Source organism: Pipra filicauda, unplaced genomic scaffold (genome assembly GCF_003945595.2).
Source record: "Pipra filicauda isolate LSUMZ 115617 unplaced genomic scaffold, ASM394559v2 scaffold239_size1682155_pilon, whole genome shotgun sequence".
NCBI lineage: Eukaryota > Metazoa > Chordata > Aves > Passeriformes > Pipridae > Pipra > Pipra filicauda.
The window spans coordinates 1,108,822-1,132,958 of NW_024104353.1; the positions used below are offsets into that span (position 1 = coordinate 1,108,822).

Genomic DNA, 24,137 nt, shown 5'->3' on the forward strand with positions numbered 1-24,137 from the left:
TTACATTTATATGCATGATTTAGTAAACAGTATTTTAATATCGGTGGGAGCACATGCTATGCTTCATAGCTTTCAACTGTGTGACCTTTCAAGGCAGAACAAAAGCCTTAGAAATTAGAGTTTACATAAAAACCGATAAGTGTAGAAAGCTTAAAAGGCTGTGTAATTCACTTCTGCAGCAAGAACACTATTTTCTCTAACGTTGTTTGCACAAGTCAGCATTTATGTTGTCAATTTGCAGTGATGAATGTGTGATTAACATTGCTTCTAGGACAGAGGGGAACTGGTATCTATAGCAAGTGGAGAGGTTCTCTGGTTAAAACCCAAGTAACTTAGGCATTGCATATTCTGCTAGAGAGAATTTCTCCAACTCCTGTACATTTTTTTAATTCACTCCTTTAGTTAATAATAACGAATGAACAAAGAGTGAACTCTCATCCCTGATGAAGTCACTGTCCCAAAATATTTATGGAATCATTTAGGTTGAAAAAGACCCAAAATCATCGAGTCCAAATGATTTATTTAATTGAGGCCAGGATTTCAATGGCCTCATACAGGATGAAGGTGTCGGGGTGCAGCCTGTGTTTGGCTTGGGGTTTTTAGTACCACTGATGTGCAGAATCCCCTTAAAGGTCTCTGGGTAAGTAACAGTTACTGTTCAAAGAGCATGTTACAGGAGCCAGAGCTGTGTGCTGGTCCAGGAGGAAAGGTGTGTACAAACACCATGTTGCCAATGAACAATGTTCCTATTCCAGTTGATACACCCTGAGAATTGTGGAGGTGCTAGGTAGATAGAGATGAAAGTGGTCGGATAAAATGAAGTAGTGAGAAACAAATTAAATATTCACTCTTCTGCTTTACAAAACATTTCTGCTTCTGTCTGTATGAAGACTTCTCTCTACACCTAGTGGGTCATTCACTAGATTCATCTTTTTTCTCTAAGTGAGGCTTGGTTTTTTGGTTTTGTATTAATCAATATCCTGTTTATTGTTTCATTTTCTGAAAGGCAGAGGAACATCCAGGAGGCTACAAAGGGCAGGAGAGGAGCTTCGGGACATGTCCTTTTCTTGCCCATTTGTCCCATCCGTCTTAGAGTTTGTGTTCCAGTTTCTGATACCACTTATGAGAAGCCTCAAACTGCTCTTTTAAATGTTTAGGTCCCCATCAAGCCTAGAGGAGAGCTCTGGATACAGTAAGGCATCTCTTTCCAGTACAGACAGTTGGCAGGAGGGCACTGGGCTGGCAATTGTAAGGAGACTGGTGGTAGCATTCGAGTGCAGCCACACGGGAGGCTGGACCTATTATTCTTTGGGAGAGTAAGTGTGAATACTTCAGCTGTTGGAACAAAAACTCCCCCCCCCCCCCACTGAAATCCCATTGTTTCTTACTGTTCTGTGAATTTCAGAGCTTTTTGTCCCTAGTTTTGACCTAATTGGAAGCTTCGCCTCCAGGCTGTTAATTCCCCAACCATACCTTTTGACAAAATGGCACCAGTAGTTTGGTAAAACTGCAGAAGTAAGTCTTCTGAGATTTTAAAAAATAATGCAATATGTAGCAGAGAAAAAAAGAGTCAACCCGGGTTTTATCTGGTTATCTAGTAAATGGTAAGCTTACCTTATAATTTAGGAACATGTACAGCCTGTTTCTTCTACTTGTGGTCATTGCATAACTGTGCCAGTGTTAGGGAATGAAAAAGAGAAGAGAAAAATATCTTACAAGTCCTGGGAGACCCAAGTAGCAAAAACATCACTTTTTGCTTAGTGGAGAGGAGCTGCAATTCTCCAGCCTGGCTATTGCCATGAGAAATTAATGTAGTCTACAAAATTACTGCAAAGTGTTCCACAGGACTTTGAAATTAATGGACTATAAAAAAAGATATAAAACAATACTGCTGGTATTAAAACTGAGGTAAGATGAGGTAATACTGATAGAAAAGCGTTGAGTGTAAGATTGATCTTGATTTATAGCCAGATAGGAAAGAAATGCTCTTGCACTACAGCTTAAAACCAAGAGGCAGAGAACTTGTTCTGTCTTCAGCTGTCTAGTTAATAACACTTGTCATTAAATGGAACGTGGAAGTTACAGCCAAACAATATGTGTGACGTGATTGCTGTAAGTCTTCAGATGACTAATTGCGAGGCATCTGTACAGAGATCTCCTGCTAGCAGCACAACACAGGAGCAAGCAGTAGTCCTGTTCCTCCAGATCCATTTGTCAACAGCAGTTTTTCTCCTGGAAAAATTTCCATTTTAGCAGTGCCGTTAATACTGAAAGCAGACGAATTGCTAAGGAAAGACAAGATGGGAAGTCTCTGAACATTTGTTTTGATAGGGCAGATCTCTGTTGGTGCCTCCGAAATGAGTCTGGTAATTCTGTCTGACCTGAAAAGTAGCAATGCTGCTGGTTTGGTTTTTTTTTTTTCTTTTTTCTTTACAGTGAATGTTACTTGGTCTCTTGCATGCAGCTGGCTTGTGTGGGATGGCAAAATAGGTATATTCTTGGCTGTGTCTTTTTTCTCCTTGGAACTGGTCCTGCATTGATCTCTTCGTGCGAACATTAGTGATGTTTCCTGTAATTTTACAAAAGGGTATTTAGAAGAAGCTTGTTCACAAACTTGCTGCTCTGTAGCCTGTCAGTTGTTCCAGTTTAAAGCAGGATATAGATCACACATACGTCTGTCATTATGAGCATAATTGCATTCACACAAATCAGTATGAAAAAGTATTTTCTTCCCTTTAATTTTTTGTAAAAATTTAGAAATTTTAGAAATTTACCTTAGGCTCATAGTAGTCCAGGTTGAATTTCCTGTTAGTTTCTGTGGTTTAAACTTATTGTAAGATCACAATTCAGTTCCAGTTTTGTATAGTCATGACGTTTGATCTTCGGGATTTTTGTGCTTACCAGCTAAACGGCCAGGTCTGCAGTCACCTTTTAGAAGTTCACATAGATTTAACAGTCAAACGAGAGACCTGTTGTACTGCAGGAGTGTCACAGGAAAAGGGGATTGATCATAGCTCTGGAGCCACTGTGCAAGGGAGCAAAACCCCATGTCGTGGTCTCTGGCGACAAACACGAGGTGTGTCTGTCAGCCCAGACCCCAGTGGTGCACACAGTTCTGCTGGTTCCTACAGCTTTGCACTCACAACAGGGAGCGTGGAATTTATTAAGGCAAAGCACACACCTTGTTTTCTTTTTTCCTCTTTTAACACAGCTTGAGGTCCCTGATTTACTGAGGGAATAATTGGAGAAGATCTCAATGAGTGGTGACAGTAATGGGGCAAAGGATCACAGCACACTCCTATCAAGTCAACTGATGTGTGCTGATGGGAGATCAAATTCTACTAATGCAGCAGCAGTGTTTAGGAGGTGTTTTATGTGTGCACAGCTTAAGTAGCAGTTTTGAATCCTTTTTAATATATTTGTTTTAAAGATGGCAGATTTCATATTGCCACTGTAAATTAGAAATTGGGAGAAGCTCTAGTGTCAGGTAAAATTAATCCACATAATACATACAAGCTAGCTAAGAACCAATGTCCTTTCATGGTTAAAGTGACTGCTTACATCTCCGGTTCCTCTTCCTACATCCTCCCTTCCAGTTGCCTGTTTCTGTGAGCATGATGAATAGAAGGAAATCCACCCCATGAATTTTCCCTATTCATAATCCTTTCTCCACCACCACACCTCATTATAAATGGATCTGCCACCTTTCCAGCCTAAAAGTACCCAACAGCCCCCAAAGCGGACTCTGCTCTAGCACTCCTGAGATGAGGAATTGGGGAATTGTTTTTTATAAGCACACTGAAACACGTCTCTGGTAGCTTGGAATTACAGTGTGATCTCTTTCCTGACAATGTGAAATGACAACTTTATGTCCATCCATGCTGAAATCTCTTGAAATCAGAAGGGTCAAACAGCCTAAAGCAGTAGGAAGAATGTGATTTTAGCTTATGTTTAATCTTGGTGTGGAGAAAGTGAATGGTAGTTTTAATTGCTTGAGCCTCCTTGAGTTCTCCTTGCAGACTGAGATTTGACTTCGATAAAGCGCAGTTTATGTTCCTCCTGGTTAGGTACTGCTTTGGCTGCTCACTGGTTGGCAGGAGGCATTTTTTCTCAGATTCAGGTATATAATGTGAGTGTCTGTTACCAAACTGCAGCCAGCATGCAGGAACAGAAACTTGCAGATGTGCTAAATGCACTTATTGCAGTGCCAGGTCCTGCTGTAGTGGAATGGGATCACTGCCCATGAGCGTTTGGGCTTTGCTGTTCACGTGCAAGCCAACCTGTTACCCAACACAGCACGTCTGCAAGGAACTGCTGCCGTTTAAGAGGTAATATTATATCAGATCCACTTTCCAGCCTTCAAACACACAGGCACATTCTCACCTCTTTTTCACAAACTGTCCTCAAAGATTAGTAGGACACTAAAATCTATCTAGAGTGTGGATAAATGAGCAATAGAGAGCACAAAACTTTCCAAACTGTGAATTTAAGGCACAGGAGAAAAAATTGTGAAGTTTTCTTGTTTTATGTGGAAAATTGCCAGTTCCATTTTCTCATTGCATGACTGTTTTTGTCAGAACAGATAGAAACATTTTGGGCTGATGGGCAGATAGATCTCGCTGAAGCTTGTTGAAGCCACAGAGGCAGAAGTCTTGATCGCTGAATGCTGCAAACAGTTTGCCTCTGGCAAATACATACTTCCAGTTTTGGCAGTGTCTAGTGTTTGAAAGAGACAGAGAGTGATAGATTCTCTGGTCAGTTCAGTTTAGCAAACCTTAGACTCAGGTTTTATACTTTGCAGAGAGTAAAAACAGTTTGCAATATACCTTGAGAAAATACTGGGGAAAAAAAGAAGACTTCTACTCATCTCAGGCTTTTGCCTTCCTCAGCCGTTCCACCAAAAATTAAAGGTGCTCTCTCTGTCAAAATAATTCAGATATGTCAGATCTTAGCAGCCTGTTGGTGACCTGGAATTCCCAGGTGTTTACTCTGAAAGGCAAAGCTGCCACCACATTAGGAATCCCAGGATCTGTGGTGAGATGGATGTTTTCTCCACCTGCCTCGTCTCCTTTTACCATCATTTCTCTCTTTTCTTCAATCAAGTAAACAAAAAAGCCAACACCTGGGGTTTCCCAAGAGTTACAGGAGTCTTGAGATTGCTAGTGAAAGAAGGTTATCTGATTCCCATTCTGGATATCCCAGTCATGGATCCATAAAATTTGATTTATTAAATCAGGAGAGTCTGCAGCAGTGATGCTGGGTACCGGACAAGGGGCAGGTGGACCAGCTGCTGAGGGGGGATGTGGATGGCAGCATCTCCCTGATCTCAGTTCTCACTTGGAGTGGCTGTGTAGGTGTGGGAATCACTGCTGTAGTTCGGATCTGTCCATGGCAATGAGTGGGGTGGGGTGGTGCAGATCAATAGTCAGCACCTTGCAGTCGCTGTAAATCAAGGCTTGACTCGCTGACAGGCTGCAGGCACCAGGAAGAGACACAGAAATACCTTGCCTAACATTTTTCCTCTCTCATTTCTGCGTTATCTTGACCTAAATAGGAATCTTCTGGTGGAAGGGGGGGGTCATTATGAGGCTGGAGAAGTGAGACTCTCTGGTGCAGGATGCGGTTGCTCCTTTCTCCTTGATTCCCACCTGCAGGTGAAGGTGTGAGTGACAGGTGGAGAATTAACAGGGCTGGCAGGAGGGCCATGGGGCAGCCTGGATCACAGGGAGAGCTGGGGTGGCAGCTGAGGACAGCTGATGTGTTAAGAGAGGAGGAAGGCTGAGTGCTGGCCAGGCAGGGAACCAGTCCAGAGGTGCCCCTTTGGTTGGTTGTTAAAATCCAATGGAACCACCACAGTGGGTATTTATTAACCATTTTTTCTCTCTGCTTCCGTTTTTGTCACTTCCCACCTTCCTTTCTCCCTTTGTTGAGTAATAGTAAGTTACTCAAGGCCAGCACCACCTCCTGAGTGTGGAAGGTGCCTGAAGCCCAAGGTCACCCAAGTGGGCAGGGCACAGCCAAGGACTGGTTTCTCTTGCCAGGTCTGCCTTTCCCTCCTTGCACAAGAGGAGCCTGTGGAGCACTCTGCCCACACGGAGGGAATCAGTTCTGTGTGGACTGGGAGCATGTGACAAATTAGCTGTTTGTAACCACAGCTGTACAGCTTCCGTGGACAGAGCAGCGTAAACAGTTATTATTTATTCTGGTTGTGCTGCCACTGCGAGCTAACAGGGCTACTCCTGTGTGACTCGGGTCTTTCCCAGAAAGAAAGCCTGCTGGTTTAGAGAGGATAGTAGTGCTGGGATCGTGGCACTCTTCACTTCTAAAAGCAAACCTGAGATAATGGAGAACTCATAATCGGATATTCCCCGAATCGGAGGGCCTGCCTTTGTTTCCCAGGTATTCCCAAACAGAAGTTGGCTTGTGCATGCCAGTGCATTTTAATGCACTTTGACAAGGTCGCAAGAGCCCCTTTGTTGCTTGTCTGCTTTGTCCTTGCTTGCACATCTGAATGAAGCTTTCCCATACTGAGCTATAGGCAGCCTCAAGCCAGCTTAGGAGTGTCTGTGTGTGAGTGTGTGATGCATTTCTAAAATATTTCTCTTCACTTCTCAGGTATTCAGTTTGAAACACAGCTGCCCAATATACTAATCAGCAGAGAAAGGGGAAGAACATATTTTGGTGCTCTTCTCCTTTCTGTTGATTTTGTCACATTGTGTAAGCCCTCTTGAAAAAAAAAGGAGAAAGGGTTGGAATAAATTGGCTCCTTCCTGTGGAATCTCAGGCCAGATGAAGAAAATGGATAGTAAAAATGTTTTTGGTAAGGGAAGAGTTTACAAAAAGATAGGCTTTAAAGAGGTGGTCTTGAGTTGACTGGGAATACTGCCTGAACATTCTGCAACAAGCAGCTTCTTGAGTTAGTGAGGTCAGGAGCTCCTGGTCCTAAAAGCTGTAGTGCCTTGGTGATGCTCTCCTGCCACTGTTGTGGTTGGCATGTCTGAGCCAGGCTGTGTCCCAGTAACATGAAACTGTGTTGCTGTCCCCTGCACTGGTCAGGGCTGCCACAGCAGCACATACATGGGGAGCAGTCACTGGGAGCTGGGCAGGAAACTGCTGGCTCCTCAGAGCCAGCACCAGCCCAGAGAGTGCTGTGGGGAAGTAACAACCACCTGGGTATCCATGGGGAACGCTGAAACCAACCTCTTAGCAGGCCAAGGAGGGATTTCTGCATGTAGTGGATACTTCATACTTAAGTGCCTGGTGAAATACTGTTGTCTGTTTTTTTCATTGGTGATGTGCTTGAAGCAGAGGGCTGATGGCACCCAGGTGTCCCTTCTAACCAAAATTATTCTGTGATTTGTTTAGTTGCTTTAAGGAGAGTTATCTTTTTCTCTCAAGTTGGGTCTGTAGTCAAATCTATCTTAAGCAAAGCAGTGCTACTAAATTCTGTGGAGTTATATCTGCCTGCACTGGGAGAAATTGGTCTTCTGGATTTTATGGTCCTTCTACAAATACTCACCTGGGAAACAGGAGTCTTGATTTTCAAGAGAACATGACACTCAATGAATTTCACTCCCTCTCTTACAGCCAGGCTTCTCATGAGGGCTAAGCAACAGCATCCTATTTAAAAGTTCTATCCCAGTTTTGGAATGCCCATGCCATCTGAAAGCTATGGCCTTATTTTATCTGTTTATATCTAGTAATAGTCTTGGGGAAATGGAGTTTTGTTTTCCCATCACATTTATTCCCCAGTGCAACAGTTAAAAAACTATTTTTCAGAGTGTTTAGAAAGCCCACATTTTTCCCCAGTAACTCAGAGCACAGGAATGTCCTATGGCAAAGGAAGAGCTGGCAAGGACATGCATGCCAACATGTCAGCTGGCCAAGGGTGGGAGATCCCCCACCACTTCCTGCCTTAAGGTTCCCAGGGTGCAACTTGGGAATGCACTTTGTTTGTTTTGGATGTGTGAAGCCCCTGTAAAGATTCTCTATACATGTCTGGGTTTTAAATATATGTAGTTATGCTCTACCAACATGTTTCAGCCTACGCAGGGCAACATCTGTTGAAACATGCAACCCTGGCTTAGTTTGAGCAAAGAAAATGAAGGAAAACAATTTCATCCATCATTAGACTAATACTTGGGAGAAGAGTTAGGCCTTGTTCCATTTCCTAAAGCTAAGCAAATTTTGGCCTCATCAGCCCAGAGGAGTAAGCAAATGGCTGACGGTTCAGCAGTGTCTGACTGTGGTGCAGGGACAGTCTCTCCCAGAGAAAGCAGGGATCCCAACCCTGCCCAGCACTGCTGCCCAAAGAGGCACTGGAATCGACTCTCCAGTGTTTTTGGAGCACAGCCCATGTCAAAGCAACTCCATAAGGGATAGCTCTTAGGGAGTAAAGGGAAAATAACCATGTGAAAAGGGCTCTGCCCTAATGCCAAAGCTGCTGTGTCTGTTGGTGGAGGGTAGATGAACTCCTCCTAAAAGCTGATCAGTAATCTGCAGACTTGCCACGTGGTCATGAACAAATATATTCTTTCACTCTCCTTCAAATATCTGTGTAAGCTGGATACCAGCATGACAATGTCCAGTACTAACCCCAAACTGCATCTACAGCCTAAGCAACTGTAGGCACAAATCTGTCATGATCCGTCTGCCCACCAGTTTAGAAATGAGTGATGAGAGGGCACTGGTGTGAGTTCAGCTGAGTGAGCCACCAGGCAGCTCTCCCATGTTCCCAGGTCAGAACAATATACATTTGTGGGCGATTGTCTGAAGACAGGCTGAGTTTAGGGGTGGCCAGTAGCTGTTTGCACAGTGACCTTCATGTGCACGGTGCAGAAGGAGCCACACATGGTGTACCCACCCTGTGCCCTGCAGCCTCCACATCACACATCCTGTGACACTGTTGTCTGAGAGCACCAAAGTTGCTGCCAGTTGTGGAGTGATTTAGGCAAAACTGTGATGTGTTTAAAAAGTAGTGTAAAATTTAGAAATTGGTCATACCCAGCACACCCCTGGAGTGGGTCTGGTTATGCTGGGGTTAGGTGGGAGGGATTTCTCTGGTGATATGAGCTCTTATTAGATGTGAATTTTTTTGATGGCACCAGATGAGTGGCAGCACTGGGAAACGTAGCCCAGAGCTGAGAGAGGCTCTACTGTGAGCTGGCTTAGAGGAACCACTGTTCTTTAGTTTTCCCATTGCTGATCTGATACTTTTCTAAATGCTGCCTCCCTCTATTGATAAACAAGGTCATAATGCTTATTTCCCTTAACTTGAAGCAGCAATGTTAATGTCCGATTAATCCTGTGACATACAGGTCATGCTTGTTAAAACTGAAAGCCATGGATGATTCTATTTGGAAGAGATTGCCATATGCTGAATTAGTATGAGAAGTGTTGTTTTCAGTTTCACTTTCTTTATGTGTAGAAGGCAGGTTTCTTTTCCCTAAGATTTGTGGATTTACAACTCCACCATGTTTTGTAGATGAAGATATTTATATAATGGTGTTTTTAAAGCACATCCATTTTTATGAATGAGTGGCAATCCTTCAAAGGAGCAAAGCCCACAATGCCTTCGACTTAGAAGAATAAACAAAAATTAAGGAGTTTAGCTGTTATTTACTCTTTCTGGAATCTAAAACATCTGTGATTAGGAAGCTGGAAAGTCTGTTTAGGCAGATAGCTGAGAATTTGTTTTGTTTTGGTTTGTTTAGAAAGTATGCCAGTTATTTCAGATGTTCTGCCTGTAAAGAATGTAAAACAATTTAGTTGTCTCAGGTCTGAATTTAATCCAAATCACTGGCGGAAGGTCACTAAATTCAGTCCAGGGTTTCATTCAGATCTGCCACTTAGACCTAAAAAATGTTACCATAAAAATGTTGGCATGTTTGTTATGCAGGGAGTATAATGTCTTAATTGAAATAGAAACTATTTAAAAAACTTCTATTACAGTTCACATGACAGACAGTGTTTTATAGCTTTAACATCTGTTTTAAGGCCAACACATGAGATTTAGCCTCTGTCTGATTATAACTCTTTTGATTTCAGTAAAGTAGCACCCATTTAAATCCTGATTGAGTTTGCTTCACACGACTGGGTTTTTAATTGTATGATTTGATTTTTTCTCATCTCCAACCCAGTGTTGCAGTATGGACTTCAGCACACATCAGAATAAGGCCAATAATGGATCCTTTCTTCTTGCTTTTATATTTCCACAGTTACAGGGATCCATTAAAAGAAAACTGGAAGATGACAGCTCTCCTGCCTCCAGTGGCGTGCCTGATGTCATTTTCCCAAATGACAGTAAAAGACTTTGTCTCGATGACGTAAACCTTGCCATGGGCCAGGGTGCCAATCCCAACGTGGCGTGTCCAGAAATGCAAAGTTCTCCGTTCTCCACCGGTCACGGCGCTTCTTCCCTGGGAGTCGCGGGGCATCCGGTGCTCCTGGAAAACAATCACATGAATGGAGGTGGCATTGGCTCCCCGTTTTCAGTGGCACCCAACACGGAAATAAATCAGAAGGGGTCAATAGCAGGGCAAACCAACAACATTGTCCACTACGACGAGAAAGGAAACAGCTTACAGTCTGTGGACCAAGAGCTGCAAGATCTGTTGGAAGAGCTGACAAAAATGCCCGATCCTTCTCCCAATGACCTGGATCTGGAGAAGATTTTGTGCAGCAAGGCTGAAGATCCACTTGGTCTGAGTCATTCTCAACCAAGCATAAGTAGCACTCCAAAGTCCTCCCCACAGACTTCACACTTGGAGAACCATGTTGCTAACAAAGATTTTTCTCCGGGCTGCAATCCAACCAGTGGAGGATCTCCTCAGATGAGACCAGCGTCTGCTGGAGCCAACTTCCAAGTTCCTCCCTCGAACAAACCTGCTGCATCGCCCATCTCTACAGCAGCTCAGAGCAAGAACCAACCACCACCAATGCTTCCAGTGCCCCTGCCCAACATGCCCAGCTCCAACTGGCACGCTCAGCAGCTAAAGCAGCTGGCAGCAAGCAAGCAGGTGTCTGGTACTAAGCAACAAGTACAGGCTCCCAGCTGGCCAACTATGTCTCCTCCTGGTCTCTCTCCGCCTTACAGGACAGGATCATCCCCACACCATCAACCTTTCAGTCCTCAAAATGTCATGGTGTCTGGCATGCCTGCTAATAATTTACCGGGAAACAACATTCAGAGTCCTCAGAACACTCTGCTTTCAAGCATGACTTCCAGCAGCACCCCATCCAATGGCCCCTCTCCTCCTTATGTGTCTGAGAAGCATTCCAGTCCGGCTCTGAACCAGCAGCCCTTCAGCCCACAGAGCTCCATGCTGCCTGCCCTGACAGCAGCCAGCTTACCAGCCAACAACATTAAAAGTCCACAGAACAACATGGTTGGCAGCATGGCCTCCACAAGTACTGGACCTTCTCCACCATACAGGCCAGAAAAGCTGTCAAGCCCAGCTCTGCATCAGCAGCCTTTCAGTCCTCAAGGTACATTAATCTCTAACATCACTCCCACCAGCAACCCCACAAGTATGCAGAACTCGCTTTTTAAATCAATGACTACAAACCAGACCAAAAATATGAACATAATTATGCAGCAGCCATCCAGTAGCTTACAGCCAGGTCTGGTGAATGAGAGCCCTGTTAACCAAGACCAGTTTTCTTTCAATAACACCAAACCACTGTCTCACTTTGCCTCAGAGTCAGCTACTCAAAAGATGTCCCCTCTGACAGCAGGACAAGGACAGCAGTCTCTCATTCACTATCTCCAGCAGCAGCAGCAGCAGCAGTCTCCAGCCACGCAGCAGTCCCAGCAGACCAACAACAGCCAGTTTCTCCAGCAGCAGTTCCGACAGCTGATGCAGCCGCATCGGGTGCAGAGACAGATGCAGCCTGCCACGCTGCCATCTCAGAGCAGACAGGTGAGAACATCTCTTCTGTCTTATATGGCTTGTGTGAAAATATTGAGTCATTTATTTTTTATTTTTACTTTCCTTTGTGTTTGAAACGTGACGTCACTAAACTTCTGGGGTGTGTGCAGTGTGTATATGGACAAGGCAATAACAAGGTTCTGGTGTTATCAGAGTAACTTTATTTTTTTCAGTTGTAATATACTGTAATTCCATGCATTGTCTCTTCTAGCCCAGTGGAGAACTTTGTACTAATAGGCAAAGCACATTTCATATTACTAAAATAATTTTATGTGTATAGGTGATATTCTTATTGAACTTATAAGCTGTAGAGATACTGTCATTGCATTTTTCCTGTCATCCTTTCAGTGGGAATACCTTCTTTTTATCTTAGTGCCCTTCAACAAATTCATATCCGTGTTATGCTTCTGAGGCTAGAAAAGATCAGGTGGGGTGAGAAGTGAAGTTAGAATATGTCCTTCATGGACAGCAGGTCAAACAGTACAGCTCCCGAATAGCAAAGAGGCAGACTTGAAATACCTGTTACTGGCATTTGCCAGGAGCCATTCCCTGCTTTGGATGAGGGCCATTCCCCACCCGTGGTGATCTGCGATACCGATCGAGCTGGTAAATGCGAAAGTGCAGCTGGCAGAAGGGAGGCACAGCCCTGGTTTCTCTCCAGCCACCTTCTCCCTGAGACTCACAGAGAGGTGTGACTCTGCTACTACCCCAGATAAGAGACATGTACTGTGAGCAGGGACTTGGGAGCACGGAAGGGCTTGGGGAGTCAGTCTGAGAGCAGCCTGGGTGTGAGGAATAAACAGTTGTCTTTTTGTTGGGAAGAACAGTTGGGAACACAACCTCACCACCAAACCAAGGACCTTGTTAGGGTGAACCAGAACTTTGTAAGCAGAGTCCTCCATCAGCTGTGCACAGAGGCCCTCCATCAACTCCTTGGGAAGGACTGAGACACTTCTCTCCCAGCAAATCAGAGACTGATCTCTGAAGCTCTGCTGGGATCCGTGTGAGAGCTGAGCTGGGGAATGCACTCCAGAGCTGGGGTTTCTTTGCTCTCCTTCCCTGCTAAGTGACTGGTTCTTATGGAGGTGGACTTCTTCAGTGTAGGTGACTTGGTGTTACCGTGTCCTATGATAGCAATGAGAAATAAGGGGGTAGTTACTAAATGTCAGCTTCTTGGTGGTAAATCAATGAGGTGCATTTCCACTCTGCCTCTTTAGGATCAACTTGCTCTCTTCCAAGTTGTACTCCCTCACTTCAAAACAGCAGCTTAAAACAGGCAGCAGGAAGAAGTGGTGACTCCCTGAATTTGTTACACAAATGTAGAACAGGTAACAATGTGGCATCTATACTGCACTTCAAAGGGTTATCAATACAAGGCCCTAATTAAACAAAGACTTGGAGCAGTTTTGTTACTTTAAGTGCATGAGGACCCTGTTTGTGTTCAGTGGGACCCAAATTAAACACACAATAGAGGGCCTTGCTGCTTTGGGATCTAGATGTATGGATGGACATTCCATGGAAAGGGAGCAAAGTGCAGCAGCTTCACTAATTATTCCCCACCAGATGTTTTACTCTGGAGGCAGGTGTGGGTGAAGAAACACATTTCCAATGTTTTTTTGCATCTTGGGTGAGGGCTAGTAAGTTGTTAACCACAGTAACATGATCACTTTTGAGCGTACGTCCATAACCTTTGAGCATTTTTTTGGCTCCACCGCTGAGTCTGTGGAGTTGCTATATCCCTGTTGGATTCCTGAGGTTTCCTATGCCCCAGTTTTCCCTACTTTGCATTTGAACCACCTCTGAACCCCTACATAACTGATTAGCAAAAAAAAAAAAAGGGGGGGGAGGAGGAGGGCAGGGGAGAAAAATTCATGCAGCTTCTCTCTAATTGGCCAAAATAGTCCTTCTTCCAGCAACTTTCCTGGTACTCTGCCTATGCTGCATTTTCAGCTGATTCTCACTGTCAGAGAGAGAGTTATTCTAAGCTGGCTGCTATCAGTAAAGATCAAGGACAGTTAAGACAATGATTACAGGTGATGAGCATTTTACATTTTCAGACTAGTTAGGTAAGCTTATGGTGCCTCCCTCGTTTTACAGGGAAGACTTATTACAGTAATTACACACCAGATGACAGTGCTTCAGTTTTACAGTCTATTGAGCTGCCGAAGAAAGATGGTGGATGTTCAGGAGTGGAGCATTTTGTAAGATTTTGATAACTTCACTGCAAATCTCATAGAAGGAAATGGATCCTGAGTGCTGAATTAAAAGAAAAATTACATGGGAAAATTATTGTAGGTAGGAATCTTTGAGAGTCTGAGATACTTGCTACGTTTCTTGGAATCTAGCATGGGGATCTGTCATTTGCCTGCAATAGATTTCTTATTTGCATTCAGAGCTTGATACTGAATTTTGGGCCCAACCTGCTGTGTACCAGTTTTACTCCATTATAGTGAAGTAGCCCCGGTGACTGTGGTTTGTTTTCCAGCAGCGTACCCAGAGCTGAATTTGAGCTTTGCAGAACCTCAGTGCCAATTCTCTCCTGAGGCAGGTGATGAGTAGGACTTTTCAAGCATAGAGCAGTTGTTTGGTTAAAAGGCAAAATGTTAAAGATTCAGGAGGCAGGGGAAACAACTTCTTCATCTCAGAAATTAGTAGCCTTCCAGTGGAAAATTGCCCTTTTTTAGCCTCATTCACAGAAATTTGCTCAGAGAAAAATAACAGCATTCCCTGGAATGTTGTTTAGTGCTTAAATGTCATCCCCTTACTCTGTGTGTGTGTTTGCAAATGTGACTAAAATTTATAAAAAGAAGGCATAGTACTTTCTTCTTTGGAGCAAGAGGTGCAGCTTCGTACAGAGGAAGAATGTGGATGGTGGCCAGTTGGAGGGAGAACAATAAACCATGAAATTTGATCCTTGTAGCAAGCACAGCAACATGGGGAAGAGAGCAGCAGCCAGGACATAGACCCGGAGTGAGCATTTTGCTGTTGTTTAAATGCATATTAAAGCAGAGACTCCACCTTCCAAAAGCAGGGGGTTACTCCTGGTGCCTCACAGCTCTACCATTCCTGTAGTTAATGACATATCTCTTAAGTGTAATCGGTCTGTGTCCCAGATCCTGTATTGCCTGGACAACTGGTAAATCTGATAGGGGCTAATCTGCCCCCATCTGAAGCACTGTGTCTGTATTGCTGAGCATTGATGGGTATTGATGGAGGCACTGACAGTTCATATTGTGGGACAGCGCAAAGCCTGGCGGGGGCTCACGCTGCTCTCCTGGGTAAGGGCAGGTTTTAGTTTTATTCCTCTAGGACTGGTGCTTGTGAGTGAAATTGTACTCAAAGGTCTGGACTCGTAAATCCCCGATATAAAGATGGTAGTAAATGCCAGAGAGTCAAAGATAGTCTCCAGAACTATCATACGCAGTTTTCGGGCTTAAGCTTCGCCACTTGACTTTATTGGCTGTTTCTGAGTGCGTGAAAAGCTGCATTTGCCCAGGCAGGTTGAATAGTTGGGCATCTCCCTGATTTTCATGTTTAAATAGAGTTTGTACTTGCTGATCTCCTATTCTGGCAAGTCAGATACATTGGGCCCAATTCTGCCTTCAGCAATGCTGATACAACACGCCTGCTCCCAGAAGAGCTCTTCTGTTACTCCCTCCGGTGTGAGAGCAGACACAGGGCTCTGTGCAGGGAAAGGAGGGATCCCCTCCTCCCTGAAGGCAGCAAAACAAGCTGGTGATCTTTGCAGTTGAAGTCAGGCTGCAATAAAATAAACCCTTTGGGTGGCAATTCCCTTTCCAAGCCCGTATTGATCTGAGTGAAAACTTGGTAGTCCCGGGAAGGAAGGCAGCATTGCCCACTGCTCTGTGTGTGAAATGCTGAGAACCAAAACACAGCCAAAAAGGTTGTTATGCTGGGGGGATGTGGGTAATAAACAGCCATTGTCTGGGTGGGACACGCTGTGCTTCTCTGAGCTCCTCTTGCGTGGTAGGAACTTGTGCTATTCTTAGAGCTCTCCGCATTCCTGCTGACAACCAGAGAGTTGCACGCTGGATTGTCAGTGAAGGGTATATTTGTTTCATCTCCATTGCCAAAAATGACGGTAGAGAAAAAATGATAGGAGAAGAGACACAGAGAAAATTAATATTATTTGCAGTAAAAGTGGCTGTATTTTTACTACATGTGGACTGCATGTGAGATAGTGAAGAACGTGGCGAAGATTAAAAAAACCTTTGAAAAGCAAAGTGTTTCTTTAACTGTGGTAAAAGCAGCAATACATTAACTGAGTTGGAAGAGTAAATTGTAGGTTGCAGAGAAACACCAAAACCCCTGAGCTAGATTAAATATACTAGGGGGGGGAAAATTAAACAAAAAATCTTGTTTCTGACCATGAGTTCTCAAAATATAGAAACAAAACTGAAGAAGAAACACACTGTTATAAAGAGCAAACTGACCCAGAGCTTAGATGTCAAAGGTTAAATAAATATAATGGAATACAAAATACAGCTTTTATTAATATAAACAGAAATGGTAATACCACAGACTAATTCCTGGGTGTCATATGTTATGTGAAGTTATTTCTGCCTGTGAAGAGTCAGTGCACTGTGGCTGTTAGATGAGACCATTCTGATCCAGCAGCACTTTAGAAGCTCTAATGCAGGTTGATGAAAAGTTTGGAAAAGCAGAGAACACAGCCTACAGCATCTGGGTACATACAGTCCTCTTGCAAGTACAGGAAGAATCGTGGTTCATTTGGGATTTCCGAGATGTCACAAGGAGTCTTGCTAACACATGAAACAACCATAGTATCATGTATTATTAATAAGACCAAAAATACTGGCCACATTTCATCTGAAGTTTCAATCTCCCATCTTTTTAAGTGTCAAACTTATTTTTAAAGCCACTTTCAATGAAGTTCTGCTGGTATCCTCTTCTCTTCTCTTTTCTCTTCTCTTCCTCTCCTTTTTCCTTTCCTTCTTTCTGTGAAAAAAGTTTTTAAAATACTACTCTTTTTTTTCTTTTACTAATGCTATGGAGGTGAAAACCAGATTTGATTTCAAAGGGCAATGGTAGCACAATACCAAAACAAAGCCTTTGAGGGATGGAGAGCTTTTGAAGGCAAAGCAACAAGCCCTTCAGCTAATTAAGTGCCTTTGAATAGATGAATAAAGGAAGCTGGTGATGAACCTGGATTACAGAGAGCAATAAGGCTGAGCCTGGAGTTTGACCTCTCCACACATGTAAAAACACCTTCTTGAATGGTCATTTCTGAATTTATATTTATCTGTGCACTTGCAAATGAGTTGATTTTTGTTTTCAAACTTGAAGACTTTCCATTCCCTTTCTCAAGAGAGTTGGAGAGGAGCTTGACTGAAGCTATCGACTGCCATCTTCTCCCTTCCTCCCCTCCCTTTGAATAAATAATGTCAGATAAGTTTTGGAAAGTAAGGAGTAAACTTGTGGAAAGAAATGGGGTGTTTGGCCTCAACATGTCAACAGTAATACAACATTTGCAGAAGTGCCGTAATCAAGATAAAAAACCTTAGTTCGCATCTGGTCTTCTGAGCAGTGAGCTCTTTTGCAGTGTTTTTTTAAATCGCATGTGTTGTCTTCTTGATTTCAGGTATTTCAAAGCATTCCCCTGTTGTAGTGGAGCCCTTGTAGCCATGTCTTAACCCTCTCACTTCTTTGGCTTGTATTTTAAGATGTTTACAGGCACTGATGTTTCCAGCAGCTCTGCCTAATGCACTCATAATGCCTTCCAGTTTAGCTATCTGTTGTGCTGAAAGCACTCTTGGACACCACACAGCACATCATTAGGGGAAGCAATCTGCAGAGGAGAAGCTTGTAAATAGGCCAAACCCTTCTGAACACCATGTGGGGAGCATCCTCTCCCACCCTCACCATCACCCTCCTTTTGGATCCAGAATTAATGCGGACACTCCATCAAAGCTGCAGCACTTCCCTTGACCCAGACAGGTCTTTCTCTTGGTTATGACCTGTTTAATAAAATGGAAGATGATATTCCAGCAGTTTAGCATTTAGGACACAGGCAACTCTATGGGAATCTCACTCTGGACAAATTAAAGTCCAACTGGAAAGATAAAAGAGACTTGGGAAGCTATAAACACCCATGAGGGGTGCTGGAGGCGCTCAGGAAAGTCTTTCTCTTCGTTACCTGCAGGACAATGAAGTGATGTATGTGTGGGCTGGTGGAGTGTTGTCCAGGGTTTTGGTGGAGAAAGAGTAAGTAGTGCTCGTGTACTGTGAACATGTAGATGGAAATGTGACTTATCCCAGAGGAATTTAGGGCAAGGTGCTGCATTTTCAGCCTGACAAGGCTGCTTGCAGTGAGTTTCCAAGTGCCCAGGGTAGGGCTTGTGTGTCATTGCAGTGTCCCCTACTCCACTCCTGGCACAGCCATATGCTGAATCAGGCCCCAACTGCACATTTTCTTGCTTCTTTTTTTTTCCCAGGTAACCCATTTTGCTGTCTGTATTTAAAAAAAAAAAAAATCCATATGCGGAAATCTTTAATTTATAAGCAGTTGAGCAAAAGGTTTTGAACATACACGTTTCCTCAACTGCGCTCTTAGATGCAATGAAGTTATAAACATCCCAGGAATCTAGGAAAAGACTCGGTAACCTTCTCACTGCTTGGCTTCAGGATGGATGCTGTAACTTCCTTCTGTGTATCATTCTTAAAAATAACAACTTGTAGAGTGGTTAGTGATGGCTAAGGCACACCACTTGCATCCTCACTTACAAGTCAGCACACCCATAATTCTTACACTGCAGAGGTGTGTTCATGACCCGGCGTGCTGAGGAATAGCAATGAGGAAATGGTTTCCATGACCCTATTGTACACCCAACTCATTTCAGCTGTGCTGTAAATCCCCATTAATATCTGAACATCTTCATTCCATTTTTCCAGCAGTTGTGGAAGATAGGTTTGTTCACCATCTGTATTTTCTGTCTTTTTCTTAGTAAATGGCAGTGATGTTGAACTAAAGGCAGCCTGGCTTTTGGAAAATGTGCTCACTTCCCCAAAACCATGCCCTCCTTACTATCTCAAATTTGATGCCTAAATTAATAAATCATTTTAATGCTTTCTGCAGTGATACTGTGAAAGCATGGTGTGCACCCTTGAATTTTGGGGTGCTTTCTACCTAGTGTTGTCTTGTCATAGGCTAAAATTACATCTGTACTCCACAATGCAGAAATATGTACAGAACCAAAGTCTAATTTAACAAATAGAATAACCGGCAAACAAATGAGTAGGAGAGTCCCTGAGATGCTGTTAAATCCCGTGCCTGGCGCCGGCCGGCGGTCCAGCAGGGTGGGGTGACGGGAGCAGCCCACTGTGCCTTTCTGCTCTGCTCCTCTGTCGTTTCTGCCTGGCTGCAGTGAGTGCTGCACACCAGCTCGAAGTACAAACATGTTTTGTTTCAGATGCAATACCTAGAAATAACTTTCCTGGTAAAATGAACTCAGTCTCTCTTTTTTTTCTTTGGGCATTTTGGAGAAATTTCAGTGTGTGGGTGGGGGAAAACAAAGCCGAGGCTGTAAACAGGAACTGATATTGTCTGTGTGACTGAATGGGGAGAGAAACTGGACTGGCCTCGGTGGCTCTCTCATACATCTGTGAGTCTGGAAACACTGGGATGATTCACAGTTTGCTGATTAATACAGGGGCAAGCAAAATGGTGTGAATTAACGGCCATTACAGAGCTGCGTGTGATGGCAAATATCCCCCTAGAACAAATGATGTTTCACGAAGATTGCTTAGAGGAAAAGGTAATGGGTCTTAAATACAAATTAGAAGCAGTCCCATCAAAGCTGTTAACATTAAGGTTTGAAAGCCAAACACTATTATGAGCTGTCTTCAAAAACTGTACATTTAGGAAGCCTATCAGTCTGCCCTGTTGGCTGTGTAATATTTCTGTCTCAAGCACTTTGGACTGTTTCAAGCAGCCGGCACTAATAATTGATAGTAATCCTCAATCAGAATGCAGCAGCTCTTTGTAGGGCTTTGAAGGCTAATCACTCTGTTACGTCTTTTAAAGTTAAATTTTTATAGCATATATAAAGGCAAATATTATCATTATCGGTACATAATTCTGAAAAGTACTGCTGTTAAGAAGTAATCCTGTATTACAGTTTAACCCTTTGCATATAGGAGTGTTAAAAGAAGAAGACAGGAAATGCATTACTTCTGTATAAATAATATTCTCTGTATAACCAGGAAAATTATTTAACATTTGTCACTGAAGTAATGAAAATGTGATTCCTTGGATCAGTGTCAGACAGATGCAACTGTGAATGCCGGTTACAGACAAGCTGTGCCAAGTTATTTTTCCCCGTTACAGAATTGATGAGAGACCCACAAGGAGGGTAAGCCCTGTAATGCAGACAAAATAGTATGATATCCCGGTCTAAGACATTACATTAACAGCTTGATCTTGTAAAGATTCAAACACACGCCTAAATTTACGCAGTGGGAGGTCATTCCAGGGCGACTGCAGGATTACTTCTGAGAGCAGAGTGAATCATGTATGTATCTAGGCTTTGTATGCTCAAGTAAGACCAAAGGTGGAGGAGGATGCAGCAAGGGGCACAACAGTCATTGGCAATGGCATATTAGTGCTGCAATAAAAAAAGAGAGGGAGCTGGAAGCTTTGGTGCACTTGAATCTACCTCAGCTTAACTTTATATTTGAATTATTTTTGGCTTTTCTGGTGACTTATTGTTGTTGTTGTTACTGGGGTTTTTTCCCCCTAGAGGTTAGCACCAGCATTTTGCAAACATGCCGAACTTTGAATAAGTTCATGTTTTAATCAGTCCAGTGATTATATTCTCGGTCCTCTGGGGTTTGTCTTTTGTGGTCATCAGTTGCAGAAGCCACATTTGGCCCTTGCAGGAAGAAAAGCTGCCCCCTCCTATCAGGCACAGTAATAAAAGCAAATGGGCAAAAAAATCTTAACAAAGACTCTTTCCCTCTCTTTTGTGATTGCAGGCTGCTAATGTTAATCTGTTTCTTCCCTTTCCAGCAAGATAAGGACATACTATCCTGCAATATCAGTAGTAGTATTTGTCCTTGCCATAAACAAATCAGTTTCTCTGAGTGCTTAAATACTCAGGGCCTTTGGAAGCTTCTCTTTGCATAATAAATGTGTTTAATATTTCCTTTACTCTTTGGCAATACTAAGTATAAACTGTTACTGTACTTGATTGAAGGGTAGTTTACATGGCACTTGTACTTGGGTAGTCTGTTTTCTTTCTCTCTTACTCTGAAGGGTGTGTTTAAGCAATGAATGAGTGATCATATGAGTATTATTTTTTTGTTTTATACAACCCCCTTTCCCCCCTCCTTCCCAGCTCAGTCAGCACACTTTCTGCAGCGGTATTTTAGTTTTCTACGTGGAATTGTGGCGTTTTGCAGAATAGCTGCATGATGAGGATGAGATACTTTTTTTCTCCGTTCCCTCCTCTCCCAAGAGATACCCTGCGACTTCCTCTATTAGTCCATTAATCGCCGTAGCTCAAAATTCAGTCTGATCAAAGGAGCAGAACGAGGTTGAAAAGTGCAGATTCCAGCAATTGACTTGACTGTTTAGATTCCCCGCTGAGCTCATTTAGAGCTGGAATTAAGCTATTCCTGCTGTATTTTTCGTCCTTGGCTCGGCAGCAGTGCTGCACCGGGGAGCGCCAAAGGCGGTGCAGCCACTCGCTCCCCCAGCCCGGACCCAGCCTGTGCCAGAGCAGCCTCCCGTCCCCTGTGCCAGGAGAACACTGAGTGATCTTGGCTTAGTTTGATAAGAAGGTCGGTGTTCAGATTGCATTAGTTATTTGACCGCAGAAAAAGTGGAGAACCTGTTCCCTGAAGTGCCGGAGTAAATCTTGATGATTCTTTGTTTTTAACTTAAGCATCAAGTTTCCCTCTCTTGCAGCTCTTTGCTGAGGCTGGGGGCACGTGGCGTGAGTGGGAAGGCAAGAATTAAAACAAAATGTAAATGGGAAATTTGTAAACAACATGAAGTTTCTTGTAAAAGTTTTCTTTACGCGGTAATGACTCACTTGAGGAATATAGTTGGTTTTAATGAGAATTTATACGTGCATTTAGCAACTGGTGCTGTTTTCTCTCATTAATAGTCTTGTTGGTTCTTGTTTGCTTAAGGCAGAAATGCAGACTGCCCATACCTGTGTTGTTTTCTGCAGATTAACATCTGATTTTGCAATTCTTGCACATCTCAAATTCCTATTGATGTAACTGGGAGTTACAAGTTCTCCAGGAATGGTGTCAGACTCTTGACGTCATTATTTGTGATTCTACAGTTCCCCAAAGTCTGTTAATATCTCTCAAATAGATGAAGAGTAATTTGATGTGTAAGTTCTTATCTCATTAGAGTGAATTATTGTTACTGAAATGTGAATGGCATTCTATTATCAGGGAATATTATGTATTTAATGGTTTAAGAGTGCTTAAGGTCAAGAAGAACAGAGAAATGCTGATAACATCACCATAGACTGTGTGATGGTCCTGAAATGTGAGTAAATCTTTAACTGAAAAAAGTTTTGCTGGACATACCAGAATTTTCCCATAGTTTAGGACTTCAGCTAAAATCCCCAACATTTGTTTATGTTCTACTTTACTTTTTTAAAGGAAATTAAACATTACTATTTAATAAGAACTATTTTATTAAGAAAAAATAGTGGTATTGAGAGGGAATATGGACAAATCCATTTCATGCCCAGTCCAGAGTCTGGGCTTTTTCCTACACAGATGGCATATATCTATATGTCCATAAATTTTATTTTTAAAAAGAACTGTGACCTTCATGAGGAACCTTATGTAGAATAAGATTAGTAAGGAACTCCTGTCCTGGGTGTTCTCCATTCTACGTTGACACAATATATAACATTATTGTGCTTTGGCTTACAGAGGTTTCCTCGGATTTCATCCTTTATAAACCATTTATCAGGATGGTGGGCTAAAATCTTGTTCTCTGTGATTTCTTTTGTGCTTATGATAGCAGTGTTGAGGCATTTCATAAGATGAAATGCTGTCTAGCTGCATTTAAAATACACGTTTTGCATTTTTCTGTCTTGATTGAGCCAGGGGGAGGATACGTACCTGCTGCCCACATTACTGTCAGATTTAACTGAAAGTAGAGTTGAATTGTACTCTGTTTTCCTAAGAGAGCCTATTTGCTTCTCTGACTGGGTACTAAAAGGCTTTTACTGCCCTGCTGTACTAACTTTTTCCAAATAAAATATTTTTGCCAGTTTCTGAAGAAGTAGCAGAACAAGTACCACCTTAGACCTGCTGGAAGGAGTCCTGTGCTGTGGATCATAAACCAAAGCAGTTGGCCAGAATAAGGAATTAAAGTAATCCCTGATATTAGGAACATGAAAATGAGGTGACCTTCTGTATATGTGGGTTTCTAACCCAGTTGCACCACAGGCTCCCCTCTATCGCTGATCCTCCACACCTTTACTGGGCAGAAAACAAAGACCAGCCATTCAGCTGGGAAACTGGAACTCATGCTTGCAAATGTTACAGACTTTAAATGCATTGTATTTTTAACAGTAGTTCGTGATTGGAATGACAGGAAGGAAATGAGCAGAAAACATCCTATTCTATCTCTATATAAAATCTTGCTTGTGAAAGATACAGTTACCACAATAATGATGGGATGCTAATTGATTCATTGTGCTGGGAGACAAGTGCTGAGCTGAGGAGCCAGCGGGGTCATTTTCTTGCTCCAGCTCCACTTTGGTTGTTTGCTGAGGAAGGGCAGGAGAGGGTTATAAAGCTGCTGCCACTACATTCAGTGCATGTTTTTCTCAGAAAAGAAGAGACACCGCCAGCCAAGATCTCTTTCCTTTGGAAATTGTGGCTGGGAAGGGCCCCTTTGGCTCGGCAGACAAAGTGGGCAGTCAGACAGCCCCTTTCCTGAATCCCAGGCAGGCACCAGACGGCTGAAGGAAGAGAGGCACCAGGCTGAATTAGATTGCCTCCTGCTTTGGACAGTACGGCAGGGAGGCAGGCTTAATTGCTTTGCAGCTGTTCATTTTTTCCCCTTCTCCCTCCCCTGCCTCCTCTCCCTCCTCCCAGCTGACTCCAGCAGCAGCCCCTGCTCCAGCCCCATGGAAACCTCCCCAACTTGGGGGCAGAGTATCAAAGGTTTGTGGACTCGTTTTTATC

General features: G+C 43.2%; 1 protein-coding gene across 1 annotated transcript in view; it reads left to right on the plus strand.

Moving 5' to 3' along the window:
* Positions 1 to 24,137, plus strand: part of MAMLD1 (mastermind like domain containing 1) — an 81,616-nt gene that overhangs the window by 37,490 nt on the left and 19,989 nt on the right. The window contains exon 2 of the mRNA XM_027716523.2: positions 10,218 to 11,921. Within this exon, the coding sequence (XP_027572324.2) occupies positions 10,218 to 11,921 (1,704 nt within the window). The remainder of the gene's footprint in view (positions 1 to 10,217; positions 11,922 to 24,137) is intronic.